Source organism: Mirounga angustirostris, unplaced genomic scaffold (assembly GCF_029215605.1).
Source record: "Mirounga angustirostris isolate CCGP_5_RB_7025 unplaced genomic scaffold, mMirAng1.0.hap1 SCAF_4, whole genome shotgun sequence".
NCBI classification, from domain to species: domain Eukaryota; kingdom Metazoa; phylum Chordata; class Mammalia; order Carnivora; family Phocidae; genus Mirounga; species Mirounga angustirostris.
Genome location: NW_026991712.1, coordinates 49,068,844 through 49,092,001, shown reverse-complemented (window position 1 = coordinate 49,092,001; position 23,158 = coordinate 49,068,844). Strand labels below are relative to the sequence as shown.

The 23,158-nt window shown below is 35.1% G+C and overlaps 1 protein-coding gene across 7 annotated transcripts in view; it reads left to right on the top strand.

Moving 5' to 3' along the window:
* Positions 1-22,932, top strand: part of LRRCC1 (leucine rich repeat and coiled-coil centrosomal protein 1) — a 40,010-nt gene extending 17,078 nt beyond the window's left edge. For 4 of the 7 annotated variants that reach the window (XM_045896304.3, XM_045896302.3, XM_045896306.3 and 1 more), the window contains 13 exons: positions 1,068-1,261; positions 1,531-1,678; positions 3,346-3,494; positions 5,964-6,168; positions 6,856-6,995; positions 8,601-8,802; positions 9,185-9,370; positions 10,361-10,535; positions 11,414-11,577; positions 15,435-15,643; positions 15,738-15,875; positions 17,563-17,698; positions 19,250-22,932. In XM_045896304.3, the coding sequence (XP_045752260.1) occupies positions 1,068-1,261; positions 1,531-1,678; positions 3,346-3,494; positions 5,964-6,168; positions 6,856-6,995; positions 8,601-8,802; positions 9,185-9,370; positions 10,361-10,535; positions 11,414-11,577; positions 15,435-15,643; positions 15,738-15,875; positions 17,563-17,698; positions 19,250-19,372 (2,169 nt within the window). In that variant the 3' untranslated portion in view covers positions 19,373-22,932. Of the gene's footprint in view, positions 1-1,067; positions 1,262-1,530; positions 1,679-3,345; positions 3,495-5,963; positions 6,169-6,855; positions 6,996-8,600; positions 8,803-9,184; positions 9,371-10,360; positions 10,536-11,413; positions 11,578-15,434; positions 15,644-15,737; positions 15,876-16,361; positions 16,541-17,562; positions 17,699-18,291; positions 18,353-19,249 lie in introns of those variants that run through there. The other 3 variants (XR_010410615.1, XM_064588153.1, XR_010410616.1) reach the window with 3 other exon arrangements.
* Positions 22,933-23,158: the final 226 nt, after the last annotated feature.

The following is a 23,158-nucleotide window of genomic DNA, read 5'->3' as shown; positions in this document are numbered from 1 at the left end:
TCATATGGTGTTTGTCTTTTTCTGACTTATTTCACTTAGGAGAATACCCTAGGTCCATCCATGTTGTCACAGATGGCAATATAATTCTTTTTTATAGCTGAGTAATATACCATTGTTCTTTTCTGCTTATTTGAACATTTGGATCCTCTCAGGTTAGGTCTCCATTGATTGTGTTTTCCCTTGAGAATAGGTCATATTTTGTTGGTTCTTCCTATATTGAGTAGTTACAGAATTTATCCTGGACGTTGTGAATGTTATGTTGTGGAGACTTTAGATGCTATTATAGCCCTCCAAAGAATGTTGATACTTTTGTCATAGCAAACGTTTGACTTGCTTTCACTTAAACTATAAATTTGTCTCTTAGGCAGCAGTTCATTTTTTTAATCCTGTAACTGGGCTTCCTACAGTCTATACTGTCCAGTGATTCTTCAGGCCCAAAAGTCTTTGGTTTTTCTACCTCAGTTTTAAGACTCCCTATGTACTGGGGCGCCTGGGTGGCTCAGTCGTTAGGCATCTGCCTTTGGCTTGGGTTGTGATCCCAGGGTTCTGGGATTGAGCCCTGCATCGGGCTCCCTGCTCGGCGGGAAGCCTGCTTCTCCCTCTCCCACTCTCTCTGCTTGTGTTCCCTCTCTCACTGTGTCTCTCTCTGTCAAATAAATAAATAAAATCTTCAAAAAAAAAAAAACAACTCCCTATGTACTGCTGATTGTGGTAAGCTCTCGAGTGAAAAACCATAAAAACAGAAACACCCTGTTCTGGTCATTTTTTCCGTGTGTCAGCTCCTCTCTAGAATAAGCCTGCTTTTGTTCACTGTCCAAGGCCTCCAAATAGTTTTTGTTCATAGTTGTTTGTTTATATTTTTCCTAGACTTTATCATTGCTATCTTGAGAATCAACCTCATAGGAACTTGTCCATACCAGAAGCTAAATTCCTGTCTTTAATTCTGAACATACCTAGTTTATGAACCTTTAATCTTATAAAAAGTCATAATGTTTTAGGAAATTTGACATTTAAATCTTTTATACTGAACTGAACTTTTAACAAACTTTGTTGGTTTTTTATTCTAGACTTCTGATTCTTTATTAGATAATGTTCCTGAGAAAGATCTCAGACCAAAAAGAGATACAGATATGACTTCTGAAAGTGACTATGGCAACAGAAAAGAATGTAATAGAAGAATTCCTCGAAGATCAAAAATCCCATATTATTCTAAAACTATTCAGACTATTAAGCACCACAATAAAAACAACCCTTTTATGAGGTAATTGTTTTAATTTTAGAAATTCAAATAAGGCACCCAGAAGTTAATACTGTTGGCTTGTTTCTTTAAGGTTTCTCAGAGTGATATTTCTTTTCTAATGTCAGAGATTTGACTTTCCAGCCTTGTTGACTCAAATTTGTTCAGTATATTTATATAAATTTATTCAAAAGGATCCCTTTCACTGATAGACTGTCGTTACCTCAGTTGTGAAAACTAGTATGAATACTGTACGTTTCTTTGGGTTATTACCTATGTTTTACTCTTTGCAGCTGTAATCGTAAAATGAAACCACCTTTCTTTAAAGATTTATATGTAAGATCATCTTTAGCAAACTGTAATATGTTAGAAGAATCAGAAGAACAGAAGACTGAAATCATTAAAGTAGACAACAGTAGCTCAGAAGACACCACTTATCGGGTATGATATGAAAGATTAAGGGGGCATCTGGGTGTCTCAGTCGGTTAAGTGTCAGACTCTTGATCTCAGCTCGGGTCTTGATTTCAGGGTGGTGAGTTCAAGCCCCACATTGGGCTCCACACTGGGAGTGGAGCCTACTTAAAAAAAGAGGAAGAAAGGGGCGCCTGGGTGGCTCAGTTGGTTAAGCAACTGCCTTCGGCTCAGGTCATGATCCTGGAGTCCCGGGATCGAGTCCCGCATCGGGCTCCCTGCTCAGCAGGGAGTCTGCTTCTCCCTCTGACCCTCCTCCCTCTCATGCTCTCTGTCTCTCATTCTCTCTCTTGCAAATAAATAAAATCTTAAAAAAAAAAAAAAAAAAAAAAAAAAAAAAAAAAAATTAAAAAAAAAAAAAAAGAGGAAGAAAGATTAAGAAAAAAAATGAATGTGAATAATCTTAGTTTTAAATATGAAATTAGTCTCAGTAAAATAATACATGTTTTTATGAGCAAAAAATATTGAATATAATTTTACTAGGGTGATAGATTGGGTTATTTTCCTCTTCCTGACTTCCAGATTTTGTATATTTTTGTAAATTGTAAAGGAATGGAAATTACACATTTATCTAAGGTCAAATTTTAGTGAAATCATTTGTTATATGTTTGTGGAGGAAAAAAAACAGATCAAAATTTTCAAGTTCTTGTTTTTTTTTTTTTTTTTTTTTTTTTTTAAGATTTTATTTATTTGAAAGAGACAGACACAGTGAGAGAGGGAACACAAGCAGGGGGAGTGGGAGAGGGAGAAGCAGGCCTCCCACTGAGCAGGGAGCCCCTTGTGGGGCTCGATCCTAGGACCCCAGGATCATGACCTGAGCCGAAGGCAGATGCTTAACGACTGAGCCACCCAGGCACCTCTCAAGTTCTTACTTCTTAAAGCAATGGTTTCAGACTTTTGGGTCTCAGACTCTCAGATCCATAGCTAAGGAAATTTATGGGTCTTCTCAGGGGAACTTGTATATACACTCAAAAAATGTGTTTAATATCAAGACTTCTGAAACCCAGTTTTGGATGCATGGATGCCGGATTAAGAGGCCTTTAAGAAAGGCACCTGGCTGGCTCAGTCGGTAGAGCATGAGACTCTTGATCTCGGGTCATGAGCTCAAGCCCCATGTTTGGCAGAGAACTTACTTTAAAAAAACCAAACCAAAAAAAAAAGGCCTTCAGGAATTTAAATATTCTTCAGTATTTGCCTTAATAATTCTCATGTTGTTAAGAATTTTTAGTACACGTTGATTTATATTTTTCTAATATTAACTTGCCCTTGTTTTACTTATGAAGTGCTAGTTACACTTTCAATTGTAATGTGCACTGTTCTTCCAGTAGTGTAATGGGTTTTTTAACAGTTTCAAACCTTTCATGCCATTGGTTTCCTCTCCCTGTTCTCAAGTATAGTGGCTTTAATGTTTGAAAAATAATAATTATCATTAGAACAGTAATAATAGCAGCTAACATTTATTGAGTGGCTATTATGTACCATGCACTGTTTTATATACTTTACTTTCATTAATTTAATTCTTACCACAGCCCTTTGAATTAGATAACTATTATTCCTATATTATAAATGAGAAAATTGAGGCAATGAGAGGTTCAGTAACTTTTGCAGGTTCACATAACACTATTGTTTTCTTCCAGACACTTGTTGAACAACTAGACCAAGAGAGAGAGAAGAGATGGAAAGCTGAACAAGCTGAAAAGAAACTTATGGATTATATTGCTGAACTACACAAACATGCAAATGAAAAAAAAGATATTCATAGCCTGGCTCTACTCACCACAGATAGGTAAGGGAAAAGTCTGTAAACCGAAAGATCTCTCCTAGTGCAAAGAATACTAAACTTGGATCTGGAATACCTTAGTTTATACTAGGTGTAATAAGATCAAAAACAATGTATGTGGTTTTAGTTTGTTTTGAACTAATTTTATTTAAAGATTTAATGCTTTATAAATTTGTTATGTAAATGAAGGATTCAGGTACACTTACTTGTGCCTTCAAGCTGAGAAGTGTTAGATCAATAAATAAGTATAATAAGTGAAGAAGAGCAAAAGACTAGAACAGGGATTGGCTTTTTTTTTTTTTTTTTTTTTTTTTTGTTGGTAAAGTGTTGGTTTCTGTGAAGAATAGGGATTGGCAAACTTTCAGCTTTGTGAGTCATATTTGGTCTCTGTTGCATATTGTTTTCTACAGTGGGTTTTGGTACCAGATAACCCAAGTTTCTTAATTCTGCTATTTCTGCTTTTCCATCTTATCCATTCCATTGCCTATTTTATCTGTTTTTTCTGTATATATTCTCTAATACATTTTTGTCTTACTCCATTCTGTGAGAATAACAGTTTTCTGAAATTACAGTAACCTTTATCTTCTGTTTCTTGTAGGTAATTATTTCTAAAGTTATATTTTTCCTCGGGGTGCCTGGGTGGCTCAGTCATTAGGCATCTGCCTTCGGCTAGGGTTGTGGTCACAGGGTCCTGGGATCAAGCCCCACATCGGGCTCCCTGCTCAGCAGGAAGCCTGCTTCTCCCTCTCCCACTCCCCCTGCTTATGTTCCCTTTCTCACTGTGTCTCTCTCTCTCAAATAAATAAATAAAATTAAAAAAAAAAAGTTATATTTTTTCTCAAAGGGTTACAAGACCTTTCCATAGAGTTCTTGTTCATTTTTATCTCTTATTCTTGAATGAGCACTGTGTTTCTAGATTTAGTATTTGCCAACAAATAAGGTTTGGGAAGTTGCTCTCAGTTCCATTTCCTGTCTGTTTATACAGTGGATAAATTCCCAATCTTAATAGATTAGTAAGTTGATATACACAGCTCCCAAGCCAATTCTCAGGTTCTTTTAGGCATTTAACTAGTAAAATTTTGTGGTACTCATGTATTTTCTATCCCCCACTACCTGTTTTTCTCATACTTTGTACCTACGTATTATAAGGAAAATTATAATACCCATCATTCTATGAGACCCTCTCAGTTATGCAAGCTATGATGCATCATTATACTATTACTGGTCCTTCTACCACCACCCACCAACTTCCTGCCTTATTTGTTTTGGGAATTGCTATCTTTGATAAAAGAAGATGCTAGACCGGGGTAAAGAAACATGATGGGTAAATTAACAATCTCTGACTACCTCATTAGGTACCTAAGTAGCTAATAGAGTGCGATAGTAGATGTATAGAGCCCCTGTGACCCTGAATCATGCAAGAGAGAGAATGCATCTTCCTTTTCTTCCTCCCAGAAAGATGTGGTTTTATGAGGCTAAGCCTGTGTGTTCTAGGAGTTGTTTTAATTTAGTTTTGTTTGCCTTATAATTGAAATTTCTCCCAGACTTTGACATGTTTTCTCTTGTTTTTAGAGACCCAAGCTGGGTAAACATAATGCCTTAGTCCATGGCCACAGTGATTGGTGCATACAGTGGACATATGAACCAAATTGGACTAATCAGAGCCTTTCCTAGAACTCTTCTAAATTGAACTAGAGGAAGATAATCTTTTCTATTTGGTCCTCAGAGCTGTTAGAATGTGAGCCCAGGAATGTTTGTAGCTTTTTCCTTCTCTCCATCATACTTTACAAGGAACCCTACAGTAGGAGAAATGGAAACCAGCCTGTAGAGAATCACAAGTAGAGAACCCTTATGGTCTTCATGGTTTCAGTGGTCCCTCAGAATAGTGCACCCCATCCTCTGAATTGGTTATGTAGGTCAGTAAATTCTCCCTTTTAATTTAGGTAGTTAAGAGTTTTTGATTGTAATCAAAGGATTTAACTGATAGAAAGCTAGGATCAGTATTTTGTGTCTGGGGAAGATACAAGGAAGTCTAAGTTGACTTCCAGTCATCTATTTATATATCATATCTCTCTTATAGCTTTATAACTATATCCATGTCTGTTCCCTCTCCTAGATGTTGAACTCCTTGAAGGCACAGGCTTTATCTTAATCCATCTTGTTTGCTTTTAAGCCCATACCTAGCACAGTGTCTGAAACAAATTAGGTGTTCAGTAAAGTTTTGCTGTTGAATAGTAAAGTTCATATAAGATAAAGTTTCATTAATTTATATAGAATGTTTTCCCTTTGGGCAGAGTGTTAGTTTCAGGGATGGGAGAGAAGCATATTACACTGTTTTTCAGCCGTTTTTACCTAATGAGTGTTTGAAACATACTTCAAATCTTCCTCTTTATTGTAACCTTTAATGTTAACTACAATTTTTATCCTTTTGTATGCATAATATATACTTAAAGCCACATTTGATTTCTGCTTTAGGCTAAGAGAAATTATTTTTAAAGAGAGAAATTCCAAAGTACAACTCGAAGTTATGGTTCACAAACTTCAAAATGAAATTAAAAAACTAACTATTGAATTAATTAAAGCAAGAGATCAACAAGAGGATCACATTAGACACTTAAGAACCCTGGAAAAAGCATTAGAAAAAATGGAGAGGCAAAAAGGGCAACAGCAAGCAGCACAGGTACTTCTCTCTTTTAATCTATCCGTCATATGAATTAACACAAATTCATAGTTTTATCTAGAAACAGATTATATTGTTACAGAGTAAACTTAAAAGATATTAGGGTATATGCAAAAATTCATTTAAATGTAACAATTCCTGTGGAAATCTTTCTTTTCTTTTTGAAGATTTTATTTTTAAATAGTCTCTACAGCCAACATGGGGCTCGAACTTACAACCCCAGGATCAAGAGTCGCGTGCTCTACCAACTGAGCCAGCCAGGACTGACGGACACACACACCACACTGCCCCCCCCCCCACCTGCCCCCACCTCACTGTGGAATTATTCCTGACTAGCCCTCACAAAGCAGTTATAAGAACAGTTGGTGGAAATATTGTAGGTGATTAGGGTTGTATTATGAGAGCCAGGTTTTAAAAGTCTTTAGGGAGCCTGAAGATTTCATTTTCATACTTTCTGAGTGGAAATTATTGAGATCTATGATGTAATTAAGCTGTAGATAATGTTAGTGTGTTTGATGCTTCTAAGGCTATATTTTATGGGACCGTAGCATCATTAATTTAATAAATTTTGAAAATCAACTTAGTCACCAGTTCCTATTGAGAAGGCACTTTTCTTTGGAGAACTGGCATTAAAGTAGAAACAGGGAGAGTATTCTCTAAATACTGTAATTGTGTATATTTACTCAGATGCGACTTATCCAAGAGGTGGAGCTCAAAGCTGCCGCTGCTGATACAGAAATAAACTTACTTAGAACTTCTCTTCATCAAGAAAAGGAACAAGTACAGCAACTTCATGAACTTCTTGCATTGAAAGAAAAAGAACACAGGTAAATGAAAGATATATCAGGAAAATAATGACTTTTTTTTTTTAAAGATTTATTTTCATTTGAGAGCATGCTCGTGCATGCACATGTACACAAGTAGGAGGAGGGGCAGAGGGAGAAGCAGACTCCCCACTAAGTAGGGAGCCAGTCGTGGGGCTCAGTCCCAGGACCCTGGGATCATGACTTGAACCGAAGGCAGATACTTAACTGACTGAGCCACCCAGGCGCCCCAAATAATGACATTTAAAAATAGAAAAAGAAAAGTTTCTTCTCCCTACCCTACTCCTTTACCTAAAACTAGACTGATTGATCAGTGGTGAAATCTAACAATTAGTTTGTGAAAAATAACATGTTTATGTATGCATTAAAATCAGTCTTACATTAAGAACTAGTAGCTTAAAAACAAATAGGTGGCTTTATTGAGGTAAGAGCTTATAACAGTGAAGCTTATTTTGTATTTTTCCAAACCCAACCAAAAATGAGTCATTGTAATACAGAGAAAACTGTTTTAATTGACCTCCTAGTAACTACCTATTAATCAATAGTCTTTATTCTCTGAGGTGCCGGAGTCAACAAACTTTTTTTATGAAGGGCCAGATAGAAAATATTTCAGGCTTTTCAGGCCATACCAAACTATATTTTTGTAGTAAAAAAAGTAGCCATCGGAACTATGTAAACAAATGGCATGGCTGTGTTCCAATAAAAGTTTATTTCCCAAAAAGAGTCTCAGGCCAGATTTGGCCTATCAGTTGTAGTGTGCCATACCTGTTCTGTGGAATCCACAATAATTTGAACACTTGCAGCTAGTTATCTACTTACTGCCCTACCAGTTGAATTGTGTATTTGCCATGGGTTAATTGTGTTTGTTCCAAAAACCTGTTTTGTTTTTACCCTTACATAAATGAGTTTTTTTATTATAAATTAAATTTTGATGTTCTGGGGAAGATTGTCATCATATGCAGGGGCAGAATGACTGTAATAAAGACTGGGGGAGATAATTGTAAAAATTAAAATTTTGCACTGAGTTTCCTTTACAAATATATTTTAACTTCTTGTTCTAGTTTAAAGAAACCAAAACTAGAAATAATGGATTTTGTATTACGGGTTTGACTTACTCAGGAAAAATAGTGGAGAACTCTAAAGAATGAACTCACATTTAAATAAAAATAAACTTGCCCTGTATATCAAAAGATTGGTGAATAATTTCACACTTTAACTGATTTTTTTTCTATTAACCAACCACCAGTAACGGTCAGACTGTATTAGTTGTATATCAAAGATTCAGCCAAAGTAGAGGATATAGTGAAGTAGAATTTGACTTCTAAAAATGCACCTAAAGAATTTTAGAAGCCATACAATGACTCTGGACTATCTCAGTTTAAATATGGCATACTCCTTTTATCCCCATCACCACTGAATATACAATCAAATGAAACTCATATTCTTCCTCTACCATCCTGTGCCAGTTTCTTTGCTCCAAAGTTAGGAGCTGATTTTAAATTACAAATAGAGAATATACACTATTTTAACAACTATTTAAAGACCTTGAAAGTTTTTCTTTCCAGGTGAAATAGCATCCTGTGATTTTTATTTGTTTTTGCATTCCAGGAAAGAACTTGAAACAAGGGAGTTTCTCAGTGATGCTGAGTTCCAGGAAGCCTTAGCTAAAGAAGTAGCTAAAGAAGAAAGAAAGCATGAGCAAGATATAAAAGAATACCAAGAAAAAATTGATATATTAAACCAACGGTATATGGATTTAGAAAATGAATTCCGTATTGCTCTGACTGTTGAAGCCAGAAGATTTAAAGATGTAAGAATTGGCATCTAGCTTTTTATTGAAAACAGCATCAGCAAGATATGTTTGGATGAGAAGACTATACTTTAGAATTCTAGCTCTATTTACACATTGGCTATATGATTTTAAGCAAATTACTTAAATTCTTAGCACCTTAGTTTCTTCACATAAATAATAGCTACTCTTCAGTGCTGTTGCAAAAACTAAGATTATAAATGGTCAAGTAAAAGCACTAGAATTGGGCAGCCTGAATTCTTCTATTACTATAGAGCAGGAATTGGCAAACTAAAGCCCCTGGGCCTATTTTTTAAATAAAGTTTTATTAGAACAGCTACAGAAACAAATAGTTTCTAAATATTTGGAGAACTGCTATTTATAATGCAATTTTGAAATATAGGTTAAAGATGGTTTTGAAAATGTTGCAACTGAGTTAGCAAAGAGCAAGCATGCTCTTGTTTGGGCTCAACGAAAAGAAAATGAATCTTCCTCTTTAATTAAAGATCTGACCTGTATGGTGAAGGAGCAAAAAATAAAACTTGCAGAAGTTTCGAAATTGAAACAGGAAACAGCAACAAATTTACAGGTAAAACATTGTAACATTATATTTTCTTTTTAATTTTTTATGTCATGGTCTCAAGTATATCCTGACTATTTTAGGAAGTAACACAATTACAAACTTCTAATAATGCTAATTACACATCTGAGGTGTATGAGAAAAGTAATGTAACTAGGGGATTAAACCATGATTTCACAGATTGTATTGCTTACACTAAAATAGTATTTAAGTAAAATAAGTGACTTTAAGAAGTGTACTAAGAAAATAGGTGCCAGTTGTACAGTGATACAGCAAAAATTGTGATGGTGATACTCAGATGGTAACCTGAGTTTGGGAAACACCACGCGAATTGCTGATAATTTTGTGGTGGTCGTGGTTATTTTAGATATACCTAGCTGTAATAATTTTTAATTTTTTTTTTTTTTTAAGATTTTATTTATTTATCTGACAAAGAGAGACACAGCGAGAGAGGGAACACAAGCAGGGGGAGTGGGAGAGGGAGAAGCAGGCTCCCTGCTGAACAGGGAACCCGATGCGGGGCTCGATCCCAGGACCCTGGGATCATGACCTGAGCTGAAGGCAGTCGCCTAACCAACTGAGCCACCCAGGCGCCCAATTTTTAAATTTTTTAGTGCTTTTGCCTCAATTTCAAACATTAGTGGTATTTTGCCCAAAGGAACTTAATTCCTGAAAGTGTCCTTTAGATTATTGATATAAATGCTTGATGAGAAATTTTGAGTAGTCCATGTGTAGTTACTCTTTTAAGATACTGTTACTAGAAAAAAATTCAGAGATTTTAAAGGGATGGGTCTCTTAAATTTTGACGTTTTATTTTACGACCTATATCGGTCTCTAATAAAATTAAAACTTTTTCTGATGTAAAATTTAGGAGCATTTACTATGCATTTATTTGCTTAAACATTTTTTCTCGTAAAATGCAAAAAGTAAAAAATAAGCACTTAAATGTAATAATTACTTTGCTTTCCCCCCTCCCCCAATGTTTCTGGGGATGTACAGAATCAAATCAACACCCTTGAAATCTTGATTGAAGATGACAAGCAGAAGAGTATTCAAATAGAACTTCTCAAGCATGAAAAAGTCCAGCTTATTTCTGAGCTAGCCGCCAAGGAATCACTAATTTATGGTTTGAGGACAGAAAGAAAAGTATGGGGGCATGAGCTGGCACAACAGGGTAAAATTTTCAAATTTTCAAAGCGAAAGTAGCCCATTCTTCTAAATCAACAAATCTGGGTATTGAGAAAAGGAGGGGCTTATTAACTCTGCCTAAGACACACCAAAAAAGAAAGTGATACTTTATATGGAAGGATAAGTAGGTACAGCCAAGTGAAATGCCTCCTAAGATGTGAATTTATTACACGAGTTAGGAAGTTACAGCTCTGATTTTTTTGTTGTTGTTGGTTTTCTTCCCAATATAATTTGGCTACTTTTCTGAACAGGTCTACCTTTACAGTGCTACAACTAAGTCATTGAAAGAATTCTTTCTTATACAGTGCTTTTAAATTATTTGTATAGTACACAGTACTCAGTTTTTTCTAAAAATGTTGGTGACACTTATCTTGTTATGCATGGAGAAATGTGAGATAGTGTATGAATGAAAACCACTTTAGGTTTAGGTTAATTTACTCTTAGTCTCCTTTCTTTTCCCGTCACTATGAAGCAAGAGATAGACACAGTTTTCTGGCATTTGTAGATACTTTACAAATTATGAATAGCTAGATGTTGGTTTTAATGGAGAATTGCTTATTTGTCCATTACATATAAGAATCTTGAATATGATTTTTTTGTTTGAATGCCATAACTTCACCAATTAAATACTACATGTCTGAGTTACTTGTTCTTGATTTGGAATTTTAGGTTTTCCAAATAACCATGGGTGTTTAAAAGACCTTTTAGTTCTCTTCCCCTTTCCTTTCTGTTACGCTTTATATTGTTTTTTTATTCAGTTTTTCTTTTTATTTACTGTATTACATATTGTTAAATTAGATGTTCATAAAATACAACTCTTCCAAGGTCTTTTAAAGTTTGTTACTGCTGATGTTTATTTCTCAGGATCATCTCTAGCCTTAGATCGTGGGAAATTAGAGGCACAAATTGAAAGTTTATGTAGAGAGAATGAGTCTCTGAGAAAGGCAAATGAATGTGATAATGATGCATTAAGAATTAAGTGCAAAATCATAGAAGACCAAACTGAAACCATTGGAAAATTAAAAACTGTAAGTTTGATACTTTATTTTGGGAAAAGAGCATGTGGCAGATTTGTAAACCAGTGGATCAAATTAGCAAATAAATATCTATCTCAATGAATCCAAGCTGTTGTGGAATTTGGGACAGATTGTCATGTGTTTCCTTGTATGAAATATGCCCTTTGTCTTTTAAAAGGACTGTATGGCTTTTATTTATTAATTTTAAATTACTTTTACCTCAAAATCTTATGGGATGATGTTATTATGGCCTGTGAAATAACTGAAAATAGTGTCAATAAAGGGTTAGGAATCTTAAGAAAATTCCTGTTTTATATGTTTAAAATATCCTTTTAGAGCATTGTTTAGGATGTTCCAGTATTGCTAAATCACATCTCAAAATTATGACAAAACCAGCTATTCTATATTTAAAAATAAATTTCCCAGGGGAAACCATTTTTTTACCCTCTTCTTCAATATGGCCTATCTTTTTTTTTTTTTAAAGATTTTATTTATTTGACAGAGAGAGATGACCAGAGCAGGAACACAAGCGGGAGAGTGGGAGAGGGAGAAGCAGGCTTCCCGCCGAGCAGGGAGCCCGATGTGGGGCTTGATCCCAGGACCCTGAGATCATGACCTGAGCTGAAGGCAGAGACCTAACGACTGAACCACCCAGGCGCCCCAATGTGGCCAATTTTTTTTTTTTTTTTTTTTTTTAAGATTTTACTTATTTGTCAGAGCGTGCGCACGCGAGAAGGGAACACAAGCAGGGGGAGCAGCAGGCAGAGGGAGAAGCAGGTTCCCTGCTGAGCAAGGAGCCCGATGTGGGACTCGATCCCAGGACCCCGGGACCACGACTCAAGCCGGGGGCAGACGCCTAACCGACTGAGACCCAGGCATCCCCCAATATGGCCTATCTTAAGAGAGATACTAACAGGATTGTTTGCTTCAAAGTATGTTACATGAAAAATTTCCAGAGGAATTTTTTTAGTTATCTTGAGCACTGAATCAAATTTGATCTCCAAATTTTTCTCTGAGAGATTATCTCTTAAAATATAAAAATGGAGAAAAGAGTTAAGAAACTGCTAAATGAGATTACCACCCATTAACTCATTCTTCAGAGTAGCTATAATGGCCTAAGATTTATTTTTCCTTTTCTTAGTCACTTTTTAAAAAATTCCTTGAGAACTTTATCAAGTACAGAAAATCATCATTTATCACAATGTTGCCATATCCATAGCTAGATTTAGGCTATGAATGCCTGAACTATACCACCCTAAACAATTATATCGGTACTCCTCAATTGAAATTTGGTTTCCAAATTTCCACATCCAGGCATGCCCACATCCAAATTTGAAATTGTATCCAAAAATTCAAATATATATGTCATACATGCCAAGCAGCATGTATGGTAGCTAAGTAAGCCTTTTTAGCAGTAAGCCTTTTTTCTTATTTTAAAAATCTAGCCAAGCATATTTTCCTTTGAGTTAAGCTAAATATGAAACACAAAGACTTGTGATTTGCTTTTAAGTTTCACAGGGCAAAGCAGATGATACTCTGGGTATAATACATTGTTTTTGACAAAGCTACTTCCACGGAAGACTACGGCTTTTTTTTTTTTTTTTTTTTTTAAAGATTTTATTTATCTGACAGGGAGAGACACAGCGAGAGGGAACACAAGCAGGGGAAGTGGGAGAGGGAGAAGCAGGCTTCCCACTGATCAGGGAGCCCGATGCGGGGCTCAATCCCAGGACCCTGGGACCATGACCTGAGCCGAAGGCAGACGCTTAACAACTGAGCCACCCAGGCACCCCAAGACTGCTGCCTTCTTGTCAATCTCTGAGCAGGAAGGAAATGACTAGTAATGAATGATAATAGTTGATCTGAAACACAGAAGAGTTTTAGTTTTAGGTTTTTGGGTTTTTTTTTTAAATGTTCAGCCCATCATTTTTTTCCCCCACAATTTAGTACATTTATTCTAAAGAACATTGCATCATCCTCAAAGATATGAGTATTAGTGGTGCTTTCCCACTAATCATACAGCATAGAGAGATAGTTTGGCATAATTTCTTTCAGCAGCAAATTCATCATCACTAATACCTAAAACGGATAATGACCCTTATTTATTGTTAAATTAGATGTTCATAAAATAGAAATCCTCCGGGTCTTTTGAAGTTTGTTATTGATAATGTTGTTTCTCAGGCTTGTCTCTATCCCCAAATCATGGGAAACTAGGGGTTTGGAATGAAAGTTTATGTAAAAAGAACAAGTCTGCAAAAGGCAAATGAACATGATAATGAAGTTTGATGTTTTCAGTTTGGAGTTTGATAATTTCAATTAAATAGATTCTATAGTTAGCTTCTGACTATGGAAATCAGAAGCAGAAAATTTTTTAAATTCTCTTTCCTCCCCACATATTATTTTGGTACTTTTCAGTACATATGGCTCACATACTCTCTGATGATGCAGTATTTGTTATTTTTTATTAATAGGATTATTTCTTAAGACTCTTTTATAACTTTTGTGGACTCCCATAATATGTGGCAAGACTGCTCACTCTTAAGTGCTTCAGAGAGTCATGGGGAGAAAATAAACAATTCATGACTTTTATGCAGATGTTGCTCAAAACTACAAGACTACCTGACATCTTCGCTTAGAATTTTTAGATATGTAACACACTGAGGAATTGAACCACCTCTTTATAATACTTATGAATACATACTTATAAGTTAGCCTTTTCCAGTATTTATTTGTTTACCTCTATCTTCTTCCCAGAAGTAGGAAAAAGGGCAGGGTGGGGCAGAGGAAACAGGGTAAAAATCAGAACTACCAATTTCAACTTTTTCTCACTTGCAGAGACTGCTATCAGTAGGTGGTATATAGCAGGGCTATTCCAGACATCCAGGCATGCCCACATAAAGCAAACAAATGTTCACTGGAATGAATAACCTATATGAGGCCTAGTACCTGCAAACTTTTAACAGTGCCTATGGTAGTTTTGATCTTTCATTATCCCCTGATTTATAGTATGTAAATACAGGATGAAGTCTGGCTCATGGTACAGAAGATAGAATAAAAAATGTTTTGGGGAAATATAAAACCTGTTTTTATGTGACATTTTAATAGTGATAAAATCATACTTTATTTTGAAGTAAAGTATTTGCTCATCCTGATGCAGAAAGCACTTATGTTTAGCACAGTAGAAATAGCAGTTTAATTTGTGCCATGACATACACTGTGAATATCAGTCTTTGCTGTATCAGTCATCCACTCAGAGTTTTCTGTTTCTGTCATGAAATCATCTTTTCAAATGCAAAATTGCGATAATTGAAAATTTTATTGTGCTGCTTTCTTTTCCTTCTCTCTCCCTCTATGATTGATAATTGCCTAACTTACTGACATAAAAAATGTGAAGGGAATAAAACTCTTATTTTTGTTAACAGCACTTAAAGTAGTAGTGATGTTTCTTATTGATTGTGATTTAAAAATGTCCTGTAGGGGCACCTGGGTGTCTCAGTAGGTTAAGCGTCTGCCTTAAGGGTATGTCCTGTAAATCTCTTTGAAAACACTCAATAAATATTCAGTTTATTTATTTTTTAAGATTTTATTTACTTATTAGAAAGAGCACAAGCGGGGGGAGGGGCAGAGGGAGAGGGAGAAGCAGGCTCCCCACTGAGCAGGGAGCCCGAAACAGGGCTTGATCCCAGGATGCCTGGACCCGAGATCATGACCTGAGCTGAAAGCAGATGCTTAACCAGTTGAGCCACCCAGGTGCCCTTCAATTTATTTTTTTAATTTGTAGTTTTTAGAATAATTTTAAACCATACCTAATTTAGGAAATGAGACATTTAGGATTAATAAAAGTAAAGTGCTGATTTTTTTTCTTCAAGTGTGTACAAGAAAGAGAAGAACAAATCAAAATATTACAAGAAAAGATCACTGAAATACAAAAATGTACTCAAGAACAACTTGATGAAAAATCTTCACAACTAGATGACATAATTGAAAAACTGGAAAGACACAATGAAAGAAAAGAAAAACTAAAACAACAGTTGAAAGTAAAGGAGTTAGAACTTGAAGAAATTAGAAAAGCTTACAGGTATATAGTATTTCCTGTTGAGAAATAAAATGTGGCTAAATAATTTCATATAACCAGTTTTATTTTTTAAATTGTTTTTTTTTTTTCATATTAGTACACTTAATCAGAAATGGCATGATAAAGGAGAGCTTCTAAGTCATCTTGAAATGCAAGTAAAAGAAGTGAAAGAAAAATTTGAAAACAAGGAAAGGAAACTTAAAGCAGAAAGAGACAAAAGTATTGAACTACAAAAGTAAGCACTAAGTCCCAAAGTATGTGGGAGATCTTTAAACATAAACACTGAATTGGGATGGGTGAGGTAATGTAAAAAGAAGGACAGAGAAAAGGACTAAACACATGTTGGACTTGGTTATTTGCAAAGTAATTTACTTCCATTCTATCTATAAAATATAGATAATAGTTCCTACCTCCAATGTCTGATGTGAGGTTTGAATTTTGTGTATATGTATATTCATGTATATATATGGCTTGTATGAGTTACTTAGTGCCTGACACATAATAATTGCTGTGGAAAAATACTAATTATACTCTATAGAAAGTTTTAATTGGTAATACAGTTACTTGTTTGTCTGTTAACAGACCCTGTTCCACTTTGCTTTCAACCAGCAATAATACAGGGACTTTGGCTTGGAACCTGTTGTAATTTTCTCTCCTGCCTGTCATAATTTGGAGTCTTTTATATCCTAAAAGAAATAATCATTTCTTTTTTTTTTTTAAGATTTTATTTATTTATTTGAGAGAAAGAGAGAATGAGAGACAGAGAGCATGAGAGGGAGGAGGGTCAGAGGGAGAAGCAGACCCCCCGCTGAGCAGGGAGCCCGATGGGGGACTAGATCCCGGGACTCCAGGATCATGACCTGAGCCGAAGGCAGTCGCTTAACCAACTGAGCCACCCAGGTGCCCAGAAATAATCATTTCTGATAAATAGCAGTTCCTAAACTTTAATATAAATCATAAAGCCTGATAGTTTTCAGAATCTCTTATATTACATTGTTTATTGTTGTGTTAATCACAAAACAGTAAAGATCTGATTTTTTTTTTATTTTACACATTAATGCTTTTATGACTAAGATTAGTATATATGATTTTTGACTTAATAGAATTTTAAGAAAAACATTTATTTATATAGCTTTTTATGATATATAAATTGATTTTTTTTCTTATATCTTAATTTGAACCCAGCAGTAGTTCTGTGAGGTTGGCAGAGCAGGTAGGATTATCCTGTTTTATAGTTAGTTGAAAACTTAAATGCAGAGTTTGTGACTTGCCCTTAAGTCATATGGCTACTAAGTGTTGCAACTGGGAATAAAAAAGACTTGATTCATGGACCCTAATGTTCAATCCATTATTACTATGGGCTATACCAAAAGCAGAAAATGTGTTCATTATGGACTTAACTTTTTAAATAAAATTATTCACATTTAATATAAAGGAATTGGTTCTGTGCCTATAAGAAACTTTTAGCAATAAATTTTGTGAATACTATTTAATGTCTTTATTAACATAGAGTATTATCGGTTAAGCATTAACATAGAGAAGTCAGACATACAATACATATTCATAAACTTAAACCTTCCTATAGTGTATACCTCTCAAATTAGCATACTACAAACCGATGGGGAAAAAAAGGTTGATAATAGTCATCTGTGAATGTGCTTATAAATCACTAGACTCAAAACAAATGAGAACTCAAGTACTCTAACTTTTAGAGGGTGAAAGTGTAACAAATTTTCATTGATTTTACCCTACCTTGTTGTGTTACTAACAGATTCCACTGGATGATGAACCCAAGATAGCCCTTTGCCACTTAATGGAGTTATACTTCCATTAAAATATGAATATAAGAGTTGCCATCTAAGAAGAAAAAAAAATCCTAATTTTTATGCACAAAGATACATAGTTTTTGTTTTATTTTTAAGGGATGCGGTGGAAAAGCTTCATAGTATGGATGATGCCTTTAAAAAACAAGTTGATGCAATTGTTGAAGCTCATCACGCTGAAATAATACAACTGGCAAGTGAAAAGCAGAAATACATTGATTCTGCAAATTTAAAGGTACTATAAATAAAAAGTACAATCCATCATTATTTTGGAAAAAGTTTCCAAAGAGTATTTTATTAATTAGGGTTTTAGACTATCACTGATGGTTTTGAATGATATCATTTAATATCATTGACAGAGGAACTTATTAGGGTGATGTTAAATCAGAGGTAGACATCAGAATCACCTATAGAGCTTTTTAATAATACACATGCATGAGCTTCCCCCTCAGAGACTTTCATTTCCTAAGTCTCTGGTTAGACCTAGGTGTTTTTAAAACACAACAGGTAACCCCTGTTTGGTTTGATACGACCCGTCTGTTGAGATCCACTAGGTGAGTGGACAGTTAGAAATTTCCATTTTCCCTTGATTCTGAAGCAGCAGTAAGAAACAGATATCTGTGAGACAGAGATTGAAAATCTGCTAACTGGGAAAGAGTTCATAAACAGAAAGAGTAACTCCATATAATTATAATGACAGTTGTGTGATTAGTTGACATAACCCTCAGGAGTCTGTGTGAAAAAAAAAAGCAACAAGGTCTTTGGAAATAATGACAATAAATAAGGAAGTATAACTTGTTCAAAATGTAGTTCTTTATTTTATTCCAGGTCAACAGATGTTTCAGAAGTTTTCTTTATAATCTACCAAGTGTTAACAAGGGTGCATCAGGTAATACCAAATAAAGCATAAGATTAGGTCCTTAGCTGAAAGGAAAATATTGAGTTTAATTTTGGACCTCTGGTGCCAATATGGTGTAATAGCAAAGGGATGTTAGAGAGTTACAGAAATGGCACCAGGGCTTACGTGTGATAATCGTGAAAAAAAATTACAAATTATTACATAAAGATGATAATTTAAATTAGGAGAAATACAGTTTTCTAGGGAAAAAGACTAGGAAGTCTGTATTAGAGATTCAGAAGAGGGAAGTAAACAGAAAGGAATGGTCATATTGATAGCATTATTAGGAATGTTGTGTCATAGGAGAGAGAGTTTCAAGCAGAAATTAATAGTATACAATACAGAGAATCCTAGGAGAATATAGGCTAGGAAGGAATGATAAAATTATCTCTCAAAAAGATGGTAATTTATAACCAACAGGAGTTTTAGAAATGCAGTAGACCAGATTAAAGCGTTTCTTTGGGAAGGGAGGTTATCTCAGTTTTAAAAGTCTACAAGGAACTGATGTTTTAGTTGAACTCATGACTCCTGATTCATACATAGCACAGGACAGTGGAAAGATTAAGTCAGAAGACTGAGTTTCTGTTCATATGTGCTACTGAGAAACTGCACAACCTTGAACAAATTTTCTAAGCTCTAAAATACAGTTAAGATAAATGACCATGTGCTCATCATAAGAATCTGTGAGATCTAGACAATATTAAATGTAAGTACTTTGTGTACAGTATTAGTATTTGAACAAGTTACATTATACATACCTCTTTGCTTTAAATGAATACCACAAGTTACAAAATTCTAAGAGTGAAGTTTGACTTTTTCTTTCATTATGCATTTTTAAAATATATTTTCTTTAAAAAATTTAAATGCAAAATTTACATGTTGATTTAGGTTCATCGAGTTGAAGAAGAAATGCGTGAACTTCTTCAGGAAACATGCAAGAACAAAAAAGCAATGGAAGAAAAAATTAGGCAACTTGCTTTTGCTCTAACTGAAATTCAGCAAGAAATGTGATGGTTCTGAGAATGAATTTAATTGAAATGGAACAGCAGACCTATTGTAAAAATGATTAAATATTGTAATAGTAGTAACTGCTATGACTTTGAAATGTCTCTTTCTACACATTTCATTCTAATTATATTTTAAAAGACTTTTGATCAAGTATTTTTTAATTGTATATGTAGGTTTTTATAATAAATTGTTGATAATTATGTGTACTAGAAAAACCTATCAAAATAACTAGAGTTACAACACTTTCTTGTTTCTGTGCTATACATTGTTTGGTAATTACACATTTGTCTTCAAATATGTAAATGGAAATTAACATTAGTATTTGGACTATATGAGGTAAAGTATTTTCATCATTGTTGTTACCTTATTGTGTTGATGAAGAACTAATTATATTTATTGGTCATCCTTTAGTTGACGTAGCTCCATTTTTTTTTTAAATGCTCATAAGTGTAGCTGAAAAGTATTTGAAGTCTGTATGTTAAAAGATACGGCATTCTTTACAAAGCATATGTAGCCATCTCCACATCACTCATAAAGACCCTTTTTTTTTTTTTTAAGGTTTTATTTATTTGACAGAGAGAGCACAAGCAGAAGGAGAGAGAGGGAGAAGCAGGTTCCCTGCTGAGCAAGGAGCCTGATGTGGGACTCGATCCCAGGACCCTGGGATCATGACCTGGGCCGAAGGCAGCTGCTTAACCGACTGAGCCACCCAGGCGTCCCTAAAGACCCCTTTTTTATAATGCATATGACTTCTTCATTAAAGATTACATATAAGGTTTCATAAACATCATCTGTTCTTCAAGAGGAACACTGCTGTTACACCTTCGTTTTCCCTTCTAATCACTGTATTTGAAAGAATTCTTATTTTTGTCATCTCTTATGTTGCTATATATGCAGAACAAAAACCTAGGTACTATCACTATTTCTAAAAGAAAGAATATAATATCCCATTTTTAACTAATAGCCACTGAACTAAGTTGTTTGGGGTTTTCTTTGTTTTTTTATCATGGGGCTTGAACTCAACGACCCTGAGATCAAGACCTGAGCTGAGATCAAGAGTTGGACACTTAACCAACTGAACCACCCAGACACCCCTGAACTAAGTTTTAAAAATTAAATGCAATCAGAAGAGTAAATGTTTCTAAAAGAGAGGGCTCCATTTCGTGAGAGGCAAGCTTCTTATTGAGCTCTGTGGGACGGCATCAAGCATACCAACATGCACAATGGAGGTGGGAGAGCAAGGCATAAAAAATAATTGGAAAAATAATAGCTGAAAATTTCCTAAATGTGATGAAAAGATTAACCCACAAATCCAAGAACTTCAGTAAAACCCAGGATAAACCCAAAGAGAGCCACACCTAGATACTTTAAAGTCAAACTCGCGGGAAATTCTTGAAAGCAGCAAGAAAATATGATTCATGTAAAGGAACAATGTGATTAACTGTTGACTTCTCATCAGAAACAGTAAAGGCCAAAAAAAAAACAAAACAGTAGAGGCCAGAAGGCAGTAACATACTTGAGGTATGGGAGAGAAACGAACTATCAACCAAGAATTCTACATCCAGCAAAACTGTCAAGATAAATGCAAAATAATGGCATGCCCAGACAATTGACAAAATTTATCGCTAGCCAACTTACCTTAAAAGAAATATTGAAGTCCTAAAGGCTGAAAGAAAATGATTCCAGACAGTAACTCAAATCCACTGGAAGAAATGAAGAATATTGGGAATAGTAAACATGTAGGTAAGTTCTCCTAAGACTGTATAAATACATTTTTCTTCTGTTAACTAGAAGATATTATATACAGCAATAATTGTAACACTATATTGAATTCACAGCATGTGTAGGTGGGCTTTGTGTGACAAAAACAGCAAAAAGTTGGAACAAAATATATTTTGCTAGATTAATACTAATCTAAAGATGACTGATAAAATGCATATTGTAATTCCTACAACAGCCACTAAGAAAATAACCCAATTACATTTGAAAAATCAACAGAGTTCCCCACTTCTAGAATGGCAGCGCAAGGAATTCTGTGGACGTGTTTTCTAGCAAAACAACCACAACGGTAAAAAGTGTTTTATTTTTTATTTATTTTTCAAGATTTTATTTCTTTGAGAGAGCAGGGGGAGGGGCAGAGGGAGAAACAGACTCCCTGCTGAGGGGGGGGGACCCAACATGGAGCTCTGTCCCAAGACCTCAGGATCATGATCTGAGCCGAAGGCAGACACCAACTTTGCAGCCACCCAGGCGCCCTGTAAAAATTATTTTAAAACACCCATTTAAAGTCTGAAAATTGTCCTAAGAGCATACGGCAAATGAAAAAGCATTTCTTCAAGAAAATTTATTAAGTCGCTGTAAGAAGAGGAAAAGCCTTCAATAGATTCCTTAAAATGCCCAGTTTTCACCTAAAAAAGTAGGAGACCTGCAAAGAAATAGAAAAGGGGGACCCATACAGAGGGTAAAAAAGCAGGCAAGGAAAAATACTTGTAAGAGGGCCCAGATACTAGATAAAAGAAGACTTCAAAACCACTATATGTTCAAAAGACTGAAGGAAAGCATGCTTTAAAAGTAAAGGAAGCTGTGTTACTAGAGCTCACCAAATAGAGAATAAAGAGAAATATTTTTTAATGAAATTTTACTTTGGGGGCTCTACAGTGTATTTGAGCCAGCGGAAGAATCTGAACTTGGAGATTATGCAATTTGAAGAAGAGACAAAATATTGAAAAATTAACAGAACCTCAGAAATGTGGATCACATTAACTGCACCAACATACAGTGAAGTTCAAAAGGAGAGAGAAAAGAGTGATGTATATGAATTCTAAAGTATATGTAAAATATATAACCTATTTATTAGAAGAAATAGTGGCTCTAAGCTTGCCAAATTTGATGGAAATCATGAATTTACATTCTCGGGCGCCTGGGTGGCTCAGTTGGTTAAGCAACTGCCTTCGGCTCAGGTCATGATCCTGGAGTCCCGGGATCGAGTCCCGCATCGGGCTCCCTGCTCGGCAGGGAGTCTGCTTTGCCCTCTGACCCTATCCCCTCTCATGTGTTCTCTCTCATTCTCTCTCTCTCAAAATAAATAAATAAAATCTTTAAAGAAAAAAAAATCATGAATTTACATTCCCAAGAAGCTAACTTCAAGTAGGAAAAATTCATAGCCACACCCACATAGTAAAAAATACTGAAATTGGAAGAAATGTGAGAAGTCCCCAAATATTTGCAAATTAAACTGCAACTTCTAAATAACCTATGAGTCAAGAAATGACAGAAAAGGTGCGATAGAGGAATGGGCACTGTATTGACCCATGCTGTGTCTGGGGAAGGGACGTTGCACAGATAGGATTCAAAGGCTCCAGAGGTTTAAAAAATCATTTGGCTTTCTGAGTTGTGGGGCCCAAGAAAGGCTGCCTACACTGTAACCTATATCTGGATCCAAAAATCTTTTTTTCCCCAGTTGTATTGAGATATAATTGATATGTAACAATGTATAAGTTTAACGTATACAGCATAATGATGTATGTATATATTGTGAAATGATTACGATAAGTTTAATAATATCCATCACTACACAGTACATTTTTTCTCTTCTGATGAGAACTTCTAATATCCACTCTGAGCAACTTTCAAATACACAATACACAACTGTTAACTATAGTCATCATGCGTACTACATCCCCAGAACTTAAATATATCTTATCTAACTGTAAGTTTATACCTTTTGACCACCTTCATTCAATTCCCCCCACTCCTGGATCCAAAATCTTGATTTATAAGTACCTAGAC